The 12,623-nt window shown below is 31.3% G+C and overlaps 1 protein-coding gene across 1 annotated transcript in view; it reads right to left on the reverse strand.

The window, feature by feature from the left end:
- Positions 1-12,623, reverse strand: part of LOC130891525 (SNF-related serine/threonine-protein kinase-like) — a 15,448-nt gene continuing 2,825 nt past the window's right edge. Inside the window, exons 3-11 of the mRNA XM_057796335.1 lie at positions 12,252-12,436; positions 11,979-12,193; positions 11,768-11,909; positions 11,305-11,511; positions 11,026-11,242; positions 5,502-5,850; positions 4,775-4,989; positions 3,534-3,703; positions 1-795 (exon numbers count right to left, since the gene is read on the reverse strand). Coding sequence (XP_057652318.1) covers positions 168-795; positions 3,534-3,703; positions 4,775-4,989; positions 5,502-5,850; positions 11,026-11,242; positions 11,305-11,511; positions 11,768-11,909; positions 11,979-12,193; positions 12,252-12,436 — 2,328 coding nt within the window. The 3' untranslated portion in view covers positions 1-167. The remainder of the gene's footprint in view (positions 796-3,533; positions 3,704-4,774; positions 4,990-5,501; positions 5,851-11,025; positions 11,243-11,304; positions 11,512-11,767; positions 11,910-11,978; positions 12,194-12,251; positions 12,437-12,623) is intronic.

The following is a 12,623-nucleotide window of genomic DNA, read 5'->3' on the forward strand; positions in this document are numbered from 1 at the left end:
TTAATCATAGAAAATTATTTTGAAAAAATCTAAGTTTCAATATTTCTAGTACACTCTAAGCATATATTTTCTCTGTTATGCTTTTTGACACTGGACGCAAATGTCATTGAGGCGGATCACACAGAAAAAAACACCATATATAGCTTTGGTAACAGACTATAGGTATTTTAACAGAAACTACATTTTGACGCTTGCCCAAGATGCACCTGAACCGTGCATATATCCTTCAATTCACTACATACATTATCAAGAACATTCTTGTTTGATTCAACAAAGGGTTTCAGTGGTTCATTTTGATTTATGTCGCCGTCACTTTTTATACAGCTTGCTGGTCTACTTCTGGTTTGTAAGATATTGGAATTCGTCAATATTCTGTCTTTAGTTAATGAGCTACATGACTGAGCCTTATACAATCCGTTTTTCCGGAATAAACTGGCTAAAGGTATACAAAGTTTCTTTTGTACATGAAAATATTTTCCCAGCATTCTGATTTTTCTGATCCCGCATTTCTCTATTTTATTGCATTCTAATTTTTCATCTAATGTATCTCTTCTAGACAATCTCAACTTCTCGTCATAGTTTTTTATTTTTTCTTGAGGTTTTTTTGAAGAACGACTAAAGCCGTGTAATATTTTTGCACCTACACTCTTTACTTTTGGTGTTAATGAGCCAGACATGCCCAAAGGAGTATTTGAAACAATTAAGTTTTGCATGTTGTCTTCTTGGACTTCTGTTATCCTATTGAGAGACTGACTTTCACGAAGACGGGTTTTGCTACCCTTTTTCCGACAAATTCTGAAAAAAAAAATGGTCCATTATCAGAGATGTGACTTGTCTAAAATACAATTATCTTAAACATAGATACAAGATACGTATTTCCATCTAGTATCTAAAATACTTTTTAAAAATGCATAAGTGCATTAAACTGAACGTGTCATTATTAGTCCAACATCACATCGATAGATGGCAATTCTTTCTTTTTACTCATGTCACACATATGCAAGCACTGACCTCACCTACCTGTATGTATACATGATTTATGTCAATGTGTGCAAAGCAATGAACATGTCATCAACAAAAAGCTTTTGTGAGATTCGAAATCACGAAGATGGAAAAGTAAGTTTTATTTTATTCTGTTAATTAGATGTCTAAAAGAATATAAACAATTTTTTACTCGGCGGGTTTCACGCCCTTCTCTTAACCTAACTTAACACATTATGTTTGGGTTTTCAGGGATCAAGAGATAGAGAAATATTCAAGTACACCACTAATTTTGAAGCATTGTTTTACTTAATAAACAAGTGTTGAGAATATATCTGCAACATGCAATATATGTTCAAAAGTTATAAGGGGTAGTGTTTCTTCTACTACAAATTTCTTGAAGCATTTAAAAGTAGATCTTTTTATGCAGATGCCTATTTTGTACAGGAGATAATATGTTTACTAACTCATTACATATCTATTTCATTAAGATTATGGTCATCCTATTCTATTTTTTAATATATTCAGTGTAATTCAACTAATCTCCGTTTTTGTATTAATAGAGAGGAAAGGTCACACAGATATGTTGGAGGATTATGAAAAAGTTAAAAATGAAACACTTAAAAAAAGAAAACTTAATCAGATTAATACTGACAGTAATTAAGAATCAGCAGTACTATCTAAAAAATCAAAGCAGTCTACTCTTACAAATATTGGAACTGGTTCCAGATCTGTTAATTTGGACAAGTTGATTGTACAATTTATTGTTGAAACAATATTTATTATTTATGTATTGTTATTTGATTACAGGTGCATAGCAACTAACATAGCCTTCAAAAATTATGTATCATCGTACAGCTAAAATTAAATTTAGTGAAGAGTACAACGAATAAAAGATAAAAATTAAGACGGATCGAGAGTGAAATCTTTGAGAGGAAAAGTGTTGCCATAGCTTGCAGAGGATTTAAAGAGGCTCACACATATGACAAACTATCAAAAATTGTTAAAACAGTTATAGATAATGGTTCAAATATGGTTAAGGCTTTTGGTGTATTTGGGAAGTCAGAAACAGATGAAAATGAACATGTTTCACATGTATATGAAGATCTTGAAAAAATATCAATTGATGAAAGTAATGAAAATGAATCACAGCTAGTATTACAAGCTTTTCTAGATGTTTTATCACACTTAGGAAGCGATTGCCTTCTGCCCGGACATGAAAGATGTGCTACGCACACTTTGATCAAACAAGAAAGATTAAAAAATTCTTTATATAAGAAAGCGCATGAGGGAGCCTTAGCAAAATGCCAAGCTCTTTGGAATTTATGTTGTAGAATTGTTATGTTAGAATTCCATCCCAGATCTATTAGCTGTACAGCACCGTCTTATTGAAACAATGAATATATTAAAAACCTGGAAGGAGAAAAGATACTTATTATGGTTGTCTGTTACCTGAGAGTTCAACATATCATCAAGGGTCTTAGGTCAGAAAATCTAAAATACTGCTTTTCTCTTCTTTATATCATTGAAGAAAACCTAAAAAGACGTTTTAAAAATTTTTGCAGCTGGAGTCTGCAGCAAATGATGCAATTTTAGCCTCAGTATCACATCTATTCTTTAAAATGGAATGGGTAACGGAGGAAATATGTATGAGAACTTATCCTGACTGAAACATGAAAAATTAATTGATCTGAAAAAGAAAATTCGGAGGCTTTAGACAGTATTGAAGGAGATATAAAAAGAAAGTCAATACATAGTTTTAGAGGATTCTGATTTCTCTATCGCAAGTGGTAAAGATATGGGATCTACGGCCAGCACTGCTGACTTTGAAACTATACAAAAGATAAATAATTAAGATATTAGTTAAGACTTACCCTACAATAAAAAAATATTTTTGAAATAAAACTCCTGTTTGCCGAGTTCTGCCCCTGTGGAGCGACTCTTTTCTTTTGGGGATATAATTCTAAGGCCTCATCGAAGAAAAATGAAGGATGAAATATTTGAAGAACTAGTTTTACTTAAAAATATATTTCGTCTTGTCATATTTCAGCGATTAACACGATTTATTCGTAAATAACATTAATCTAAATTGTCAAAAATAAACTTAAACTCATTAAAATAAAATCTTGTTTTCTCACAAAAGTATTTTCATCTCAAGAAGAAGAAGAAGATACTTATTTTGCGTCGAGTATTTCAGATACTATTCTCGAAAGTATTTTGTATATGGTATTTGAAATACTTAATTTAAAATTATCTTGTATTATGTATTCTAGATACTTTGTGGAGGGGATTTTGTACATCTCTGTCCATTATATATTTAGAGCAGTCAAATGTCAATCAAGTACATTTTATCACAACACAATCAATCTCATACAAACAAGCTCTTGGAGCCACCACATAATTATTTTTGGTGCTTTTGGTACCATATAACCACCATTAATATTTGATAGACCATTGATTCCGGCATTATAACCAACAAGCCACCCTTTATAAATAAGTGAAACAAAAACACATGAAAACATATTGAAAGCTAGCGTCATATAAATTATTACCTTTGACTTCTCTCAAAAGTATTGGTGTGATTCCTCTCATTTTTATCATTACATGACTCCCGTTGTTTGTTTTGTTCTTGTCTATCATTATTGCTAGAGCTCGAATCGAAGCTAACGCCACTATTGGTCAAATTAGTGAAACCACTTGGTCCTTGTCCAGTACCAGGTTCCTAAATAAATTCAACAAAACTTATTACACACAAACTAACCATACACCAAGATTTGTTTCAAATATTTATACTGTTTACATCCCCACTACACCAACACTCACAATTACACTGTCTGGACGCGCGTTTTGATAACCAAGCTATGCCCAGAAGAAGTCTCTGAAGACATGCGTCAGACAGTGTAATTGTGAGTGGTAGTGTAAATAGTGTGTTCAGTATGAATATCACTAACAGTTCCAGAAATTCCAACTTAGATAAAATAACCTAATACCTATTAGAGCAAGTAGCATCTGAGAAATAGTACCTAACATTCCACACCAAGTATTTTTTTATCCACATCTGAAAAACTAAGAGGCATACATAAATAGACTACAAATTAAGAAAATCAAAAGGCAGAAGAATGCTTATGTAAAAGGTATGCTACTAATCTCAAATGTACCCAGTGTCTTATTTCATTTGGGGTTAATAATCTCATACAACGAAGGTGGATACCTTAGTTTCGAGTTAATTCAAAGACAGATACAAAAGAGTACTACAAAATTTATTTTTAAGGGCAACATATTGTAACGAGACTAGGTGCTCTTCTTTTCCCCATAACTTGACCTTTGCCAATAGGATTATGAGGTTACCAAGTCTTAAAGAGTGATGTAAGTATTCTAAAATATTCTGAAGAAAATATGAGAGTATTGTAAAGCCTTGAATTGATTATATATGCACTGTATGAATTAAATTGGAATTGGCACTTGACAAATATTGAAAGAGGTAGAATTTATAAAAATGACAAAATTTCAAGTAGAGTTTGATTTATAAAATGAATATTGATATCCCCTTCGGCTATATGTTTTAAATAATTTTAAATGTGGACTACAATTAATGTTTTAGTCAATAATAGAATTTCAATTACTAAGTTGTACAGAAGGTTACTGAATGAGACTTTGCTTTTGTATTATTATTTTTCACTCCATGTACTAACAAGACTGTAGGGAAAAATATAGTCATCCTTGTAGTGCTTTTTGTTCAACAGGTCACAGAAGGAAGCATAACAATATCAATGATAATGCAATAATGATTTACCTGTGAATCACTACTGTCATCATGACTATCTCGTCGCGTTTCAATGGATTTAGAAGGTGTACTTAATTTCTGAGCGCGTTTTTTACGTTTCTCACTATCGTCGTCACTAGCATCTGAAGAACTACACGAAGCTGTTCGACTTTGATGAAATTTGGCTCTTCTTCGTTCATACGATGTTTTGCACGTAACGATTGTATGACGAGAGTTATTCATTTCTAAAAAATTAACACTTATCTAGAGAGTTGCTTACTAATTTTTTTCCAATAAGGATTCTACCTTGAAAATGTATTTTAAGTGTTTAAATATTACACCTGTGAATCTTTCAAGTTTATAAATTGGCATTTCCATCAAATTAAAATGCTTATTGATATAGTGTTCAAAAAGGCTTCATAACTAGATCATTGATAGCATAACAAATAAATTTGTTTGCAAGGTTCACTTAAAATGGAGAGAAAAATAAACAGTATTAATATACTCTCTTGCTTATTTATGTCTGTTAAGAAATAAAACAATTTTTATTACAGACATAATGATAAAAAAAATATTAATTTAACCACATTCACCATATATGTCATTGGATTTGGTGAAGGATTCTAGTAGTTTTGATGCAAGTGCTATTAATGAATAATGAAATGAGTACTCAAAAATTTTATTAAAAGTGACCCATAGATCAGCCAAGTGTCAATTTACAAATATTGAGCCTTTTTCTTGGAAAATGAATACTTACCAACTTCTGAAAGTGGATCTTCCAAAGTGAGAGTATTTTTTTCTTCGTCTGAATGAAAAATGGATATAACAGGAGGTACGGGCTTTGAAATCCCAGTTTGTGACTTTTCCTCAGATCTTAGGTTTTTATTACACGTCGCTGAAGACTTTTTGGCATTGACCGGATATTTCAGTTCTACAGGTTTCCTTTTTTCCGATTCGGCTAAACGTTCTTGTAACGTCAAATTTAAACGGCCTTCTGATCGAGAACCACGTCGATTGAGAGTAGGTGCTAAGTCTTCACGTACTGCACAAGAAGGCATATCCTCCTCTTCTTCGTCTTCTTGGACTATGCTACATTTGCGGGACCTCTATAAATATACAAAAATATGGTGGTTTAACAAAAATGATATATGATATCATAAAAGCTTGTCATAAAATACAAAATCTCTTTTCTCTGTTATTTTCAATTACATAACTGAATATATTTTTCTGATTAAAACTATAAGTGAATCAATGACTGAGATCTGTGATCTTGGCATTGTAACATTTTGAACGCCAACTATGCGAGAATAAAAAAATATATTGTGATATTTACATTTTTATTAAGTTTCTTGTTACATTTTATGAACAGTTTCATGTTTTCTTTATTGAGTTATAATATCTAACTACTATCTTATTTTTCAAAGGTTTTTTTTATATCCATGACAGTTAATAAAGACTCAGTATGGTATAGGCGCTCCAGTTTTATAATAAACGAAATAGGGAGGTTTGCAGCAATATTTCTTCTTAGTTAACCTACACCTTACATCGTGTTCTATATGTTTGAAGGGTATTCGTACTTTGGGTTTGAAAAAAGCTCCAACCAAAGGTGACAAAAAAGTCAAGCACAAAAATAGAAGACTGAAAGGTACAGGACCTTGCATCCACGGATACCTACAAAGAGTTCCACGTTTCTCTAAATAATCCATTACAACAGGTGTTATTGTCAATGGAGGAGCAGCTTTCATTATTTTACTAGCTACATCGCCAGTAACAGCCAAGTTAGCAGCAACTTTTGAATTTCCCACTTTTTCGACTTCATCATAAATAGGTCTTCCTACTTTTAGTTCCTGCGCACGAAGAATGGGAATACTTATCATATTCGCTATAGCCACAGCACTGAAAGGTATTAATCTAAAAGCTAATCTAGACGCACGTATCCTTTGTAAATATTTGTTAAGAATCACAGCTGAATAAACAGCAGCTCCTGTAGCACATACATAAGAAACAGATATTTGTTTGATGGTTGGGGTAGGATCGTCAATTCTATTATTCAAGTGCACTAAAGTATTGAAGGACTGATTAACTATTTGCCAAAAGGCTAGCCCTGGAACAGTTTCATAATATGTCAACATTCCTGCAAAAATAAATGTCTTTAAAAAGACGTAAGACGACGGACGAACTAGAAAACTCTTTTTTTCGCCAGTGTGGGAGTCATAAGTAGAATCATACAAAGTCTTAGCTTTCCAAAGATCCTCTTCAGTACACCCTTCTGGTAATCCTTCACCGCAGGCATATTTATTGATAATATAGCTTGCATCTTCTAATTTGCTATTAGGTACAAACAAATATTTCGGATTTGTGGCTGAGAACAAATGTCGAACGCGTCCCAAGTATGATTCTTGATCAAATATCGATGAATCCAAGTCGGGTTTCTGTGATATCTTATTCTTACAACAATCACAGCACGCCATGAAATTAAAATGTTGGAGAATTATGAATTATGATTAACTTCTACATTGGGAATTCACTAGAATTTTGTATGTTATTCAAAATTAGTTACTGCAATGTGAAAAACTTGCAACAGATGTGAATGGACTGAAGTGACAGTAACAGACTCGATTTTTATAAGTACAAGTCGTCTTCTTTTTTACTTTAAGTGTAGGATTATTCAGTCACATAGTGACCAATATCATTCAAATTCATTTATAAAAATCTTATCCATACAATATATTTTTTAAAATTTACGAAATACAAATACAAAATAATTAATATCGCATTAAATATTATTAAAATTGAGATAAAAATGTAGTTTTAATATACCTTATATAAAACGAAGCAGCCAATAAAAATTTTGTTTACATGTGAAAAAAATCTGGATTCAATGGCACTCAGCATTTTTTAAATATGTGGGTTATATAAAATAGACAAGTTAAATCCTATTAAGTTAGATATATATTTAAACATCTCTTTAAAGACAACTTTAGCACTATGGAATGAGATTTTAACTTAACCCTTACCTACCGTTTTCTAATATTCCCCCTTACTTTGCCGTTACACTGCATGCCTTTCGATACTTTCAAGTTAATTTGTTCCAAGCCTGCAGCGATGGTATAGCACGTTAAAAATGATGTAGTACTTCCGATAGAAAATTTCAAAGAAATTAATTTAACAATGAAAACTGAAGCCAATCGTCTAAACGGATTCGTACTACTAATCCTCGTTCCGAAGAGGTGACTTTGGAATGTTTAAGAGAACTTGAGATGCTTAAAAGTGATTGTGATAATATGGATGATGCCTACAAAGTAAGTGAACATGACACGAATTTTGAGGCCGATGTCCACAATCACGACCAAGAACGCCAATCAGAATCAGAGGAAGAGTTGGAATGTGAACATGAAAGCGCAAAAACAAGTTTTATGACAAGAATCGGTTCTAATGGTCTTCAGAACCTTTTATTTCTCGCTCAAAAACATAACATTATGTTACATAGACGAGCAGCAGGTTTGGATGATATTGCAAGTCCTAGTTTGATTTGGAATCTTTTATTTCCCAATAGACTAATGATAAAATTGAAAAGGAGAAACAAAAGTTCAAAAGATACTTTTCAAACAGTAATTCAAAGTGTAGATATGATTGGACTAAGAGCATTGATTGGTTTGTTATATTATTTTGCTGCTTTTGTGTCGAATCATGAACATATTGAAAGAATTTTTTGCTACAGACGGTAGTGGTAGGGATATGTTCAGATGTGTAATGAGCAAACAAAAATTTGCATTTTTGGTCCAATTTACAGGTAGGTGCAAGTATAAAATGAACATGCCTAAGAAACCTTGTAAATACGGCCTAAAAGAAGATGACAAATTCCTGAATGCATTATTTCTACAATGGTTATCTTTATGCTGGAAAACACTCTGATAGATGTGGCTTGTATGAAGCACTGAAAACATTTTCTAAGTCAACATATATTAAAATTAGTAAAACTGATTGAAAGGACATATCACAATATCATAGTCGACAAAAGGTTTTCAACAATTGAACTTGTTCAGCAACTCAAAAATCGAGGACTCACATACAAAGAAACCCTTAAAAAAATTCTCCGATAGATCCCGCTCAATTTCCAGGCCAATAAGAATAGAAAAGTTCATAAATCTGGAACATTACTCGATTTCACAAAAGAAATAGCCCTGCTTCATATGTCCCTTAAAAAATTAAGTCGGTTATACTCGTCTCCTCCATGCATCATTTGCACTCATATGATGAAGAATCTGATAAGCCTTATTAGCTACTGTAATTTAACAAAAGGGGGAGTCGACGCACTTTATAAGGAAAGTGCCAAACAGTACAAGCCTATGACCATATTTTTTTGGTTAATTAACTTCAGTGGCATAAAAGCACATATTCTCATCAAGCATTCAAAAACAATCTATAACTGGAAAATTATGTTTTTGTCAAATTATTAGAAGATGAATTATTAGACGGCACCTTCAAAGGAAAGTGACAAATACAAGAATTTCTCGTGAGATACGATTTAATATAAAAGAATTAGAGGAAAACATTTCACATATGTTTCATGTGTTATGAACCCTTGCGAGTACTCATCAAAAATGTGCCTGAACTGTAAGCAAAATATTTAGATCATTGATAAGTTGCAGTTTTATATATTGTATAATATTGTTGTTTTGGTTTTGTAGTATTCCTGTATATTTAAATTTGAAGTAAACAATATAGATTGTTGTAAAAATCATCTGTTTAATTCTCAGAATAATTTTTTTATCCAAAAGGCGTCTCGAGCTTGAAAAGACTTTTATTTTGTATTGCAATTATTGTAAATTCAAATAATCAGAACGATAAAATTTGAAACAAATTCTTTCTACAATAAAAGTTTAGCATTCATTATGACCACTCTTGAGTGATATTAATGAGATATTCGTTTAATGGTAGTTAAAGGTAAAACTATTCCTCTTATACCTACCATTAAGTGATATTTTTTATGCAACCAAAACTGTAAAATTCATTCAACATATTTTAATTTAATTATTGAACTTAATATCTAATGTACATGATTAATGTTTCCTCATTATTTTCAACAAAAAAAAACGAGAATCTTTTTTGTAAAAAGCAATATAAATTTAGTTTCAATTTCAGTTTTACTGATAATATTTAGATTTGATTTTAATGATTTAGTTGGGGAATGAAAACCTGAATATGAAATTAAGGACGTACTTGCACCTAACAGAACTGTGTAGACATGTAGTTTCAATAGCCAAGGAACCCACCAGAAAATAAGAGTTTCGCAAACACAAACATTAGCTTTGTAGACAATTGTAACTTATGTTACACTACCATTTTTCAGTATTTGACTGTACATGATGTTTTTTTCATCGTATTACTAAGGAAAATTTGGTTATGTGTACCAAGTTGCATTATCAATAAAACATAGTATTATTGATCGACTTCTTCAAATTATCGCTGTATTTGTCATACTCATAAAATATTATCCTATTGTCAATGAAGACCCATAACGAAATATTTCAATTTCTGACCATTTTAATTTATGCATGATCCAATAATTTTATTAACAGTTGTCAAGAGTAAATCCCTATTTGCAAATGATTAATCAGCTCAAAAGAAATATTCTTTGTTTTTAATTTCTAACAACCTCAACTTCTTAACTACACTCCCCCCCTATATCAAAATTAACTAAAATCTAATCAGGTTTAGATTGTAAAATATTCGTCAGTTAATCTAAATTCACCAAACTACTTATATTTATAAAAATATCTATAGCCACAATTTTAAAAAACCATTACTCGATCTATCAGTTAACATTAATAAGACACTTTAAGAAATATTGTTCAATATAAAACAGTCATAAAAGAATTAACAAACTCAATTCTTCTTCTCATTTCTTTTTACCTTTTCAAATGCCAAATGGGAAAGTAGGGAATCAAATTTAATGAAGCATTCTAATAAAGTTAGATTATACAGTTATTGTTCTTTAACCTTTAAATTTACCAATATAAAAACACAGTATTAGTCAGATAATTTATTGAGATAGTTATTCTTCTTTCCCCTGTAACCTGTCTTTTACTTTCACAGCTATAGAATATTCTGGAGTGTTGTATAAATATTCTATTCTGGAGTGTTGTATAAATGTCCAAGAACTGTTTTGACAATGTAAAATTATTAAAATTTGATCTTTATTTTAAATTCTTGATTCCCATCAATAAATAAGTCATAATGTATTATAGTATGATAAATAGGTCTTTCTGTAGACATACCTGGGGCAAATCTCCTGGAGTACGGGGAATATTTAATAAAGTTGGCTTGATACTGACTGATGAAACTTCTTTAGCATCCTGTGTATTTTTAAATACAGCTAATTCATCGGGTCTTTTATTTTTAGCTGAATGATCTTGTCGTTTGTATCTCAATTTGCATTCGGCAAGTAGGAAATACGTAGCTGTTATATGATTATATTCGTTTTTATCCAAAGACCTATGAAAGTCAGAGAAAATTAAGTGATGAAGAGATATTAAAAATAATAAATTACAACTTACTCCTGTATTTCTTCTTTTGTAGCAACATTCCCATTTACTATTTTTTGAACAATAACATTATGATCCTCTTCAGATAGTTGTTCTCTAGAAACTAAAGGTACAGAATCGACATTTAATGTATTACTATTCTTGAGCCATGGATGTTTTGAGATTTCGGAAAGTGTAGCTCGTTTTTCAGGATTCCTTAGTAGCATCCTAGATATTAGGCTAAAAAATACCAGAAATTAAGTGTAAGTATTGACAAAGTATCTTTAGATTCCTTCGGTCCATATATTTCTTTCTGATGACAGTATGATATTAATTCAAATGTGAGTTAATACAGTAAATGGGACATTGATAATATTAATTTTTTATTGTGATTTTTGAGTTATTTCAAAGTTTATTTTAATATATTTGAACAACTTTGAATATGATTACAAATACTGACTCATTTTCTTCTTCTTTGAAAATTTCTATAACTTACTTCCGACAGTCTTGTGAAACATGTTGAGAAATATCATATTTACAGTCCATTATCATTGTGAGGGTTTCAGAGTCATTCGCTTCTTGGAATGGTGGATGACCACATACTAACATATAAAGGATTACTCCTAACGACCAAACATCTAAAAAATATACAGTCCATTTGATTAGGTGAATATAAAAATATTTCCATGATTTATATGAGTACTTACCAACCGCTGGTGCATCATATGAATCTCCTAAAAGTATCTCAGGTGCAGAATAAGCTAAACTACCACAAGATGTTTCTAATTTTTGACCAGGATAAAACTTATTGCTAAAACCGAAATCTGTCAATTTGACAATGCCCAGTTTCTTGAAGAATACTACATTTTCAGGTTTCAGGTCCCTATGTACAACATGTAGTTGATGACAGTACGATATTGCTCTGAAAGTATTTGTATTAGAAAATTTTCTTTCATACACCAGCTACTATATACATTTACCTCACAATTTGACTAAAATATTCTTTGGCAACTTTTTCAGGAAGTCCAGTCTCGTGTCGCATAATATATTCATAAAGATCGCCCCCATCACCTAATTCCAATACTAAATACAGTTTAGTTGCTGTATCTATCACTTCATACAAACGAACTACATTAGGATGCTGAACTAGTTTCATACAGCGAACCTGTAAAAGTATTTTGATATTTTTACACAAAATATAATTCATAGATGGAGCAGAAATATTGAATCCAAAATAATCCTTTAGATTTATAACTAGTTATTCTGAAATCATAAACAAGCTGTTCTTATTCTAGTTAAGTATATGTAACATTATTGATCATCATCATTTATGCTTTTATAATAAAGTGTGT

The sequence above is a fragment of the Diorhabda carinulata genome, chromosome 3 (genome assembly GCF_026250575.1).
Source record: "Diorhabda carinulata isolate Delta chromosome 3, icDioCari1.1, whole genome shotgun sequence".
Classification (NCBI taxonomy): Eukaryota; Metazoa; Arthropoda; class Insecta; order Coleoptera; family Chrysomelidae; genus Diorhabda; species Diorhabda carinulata.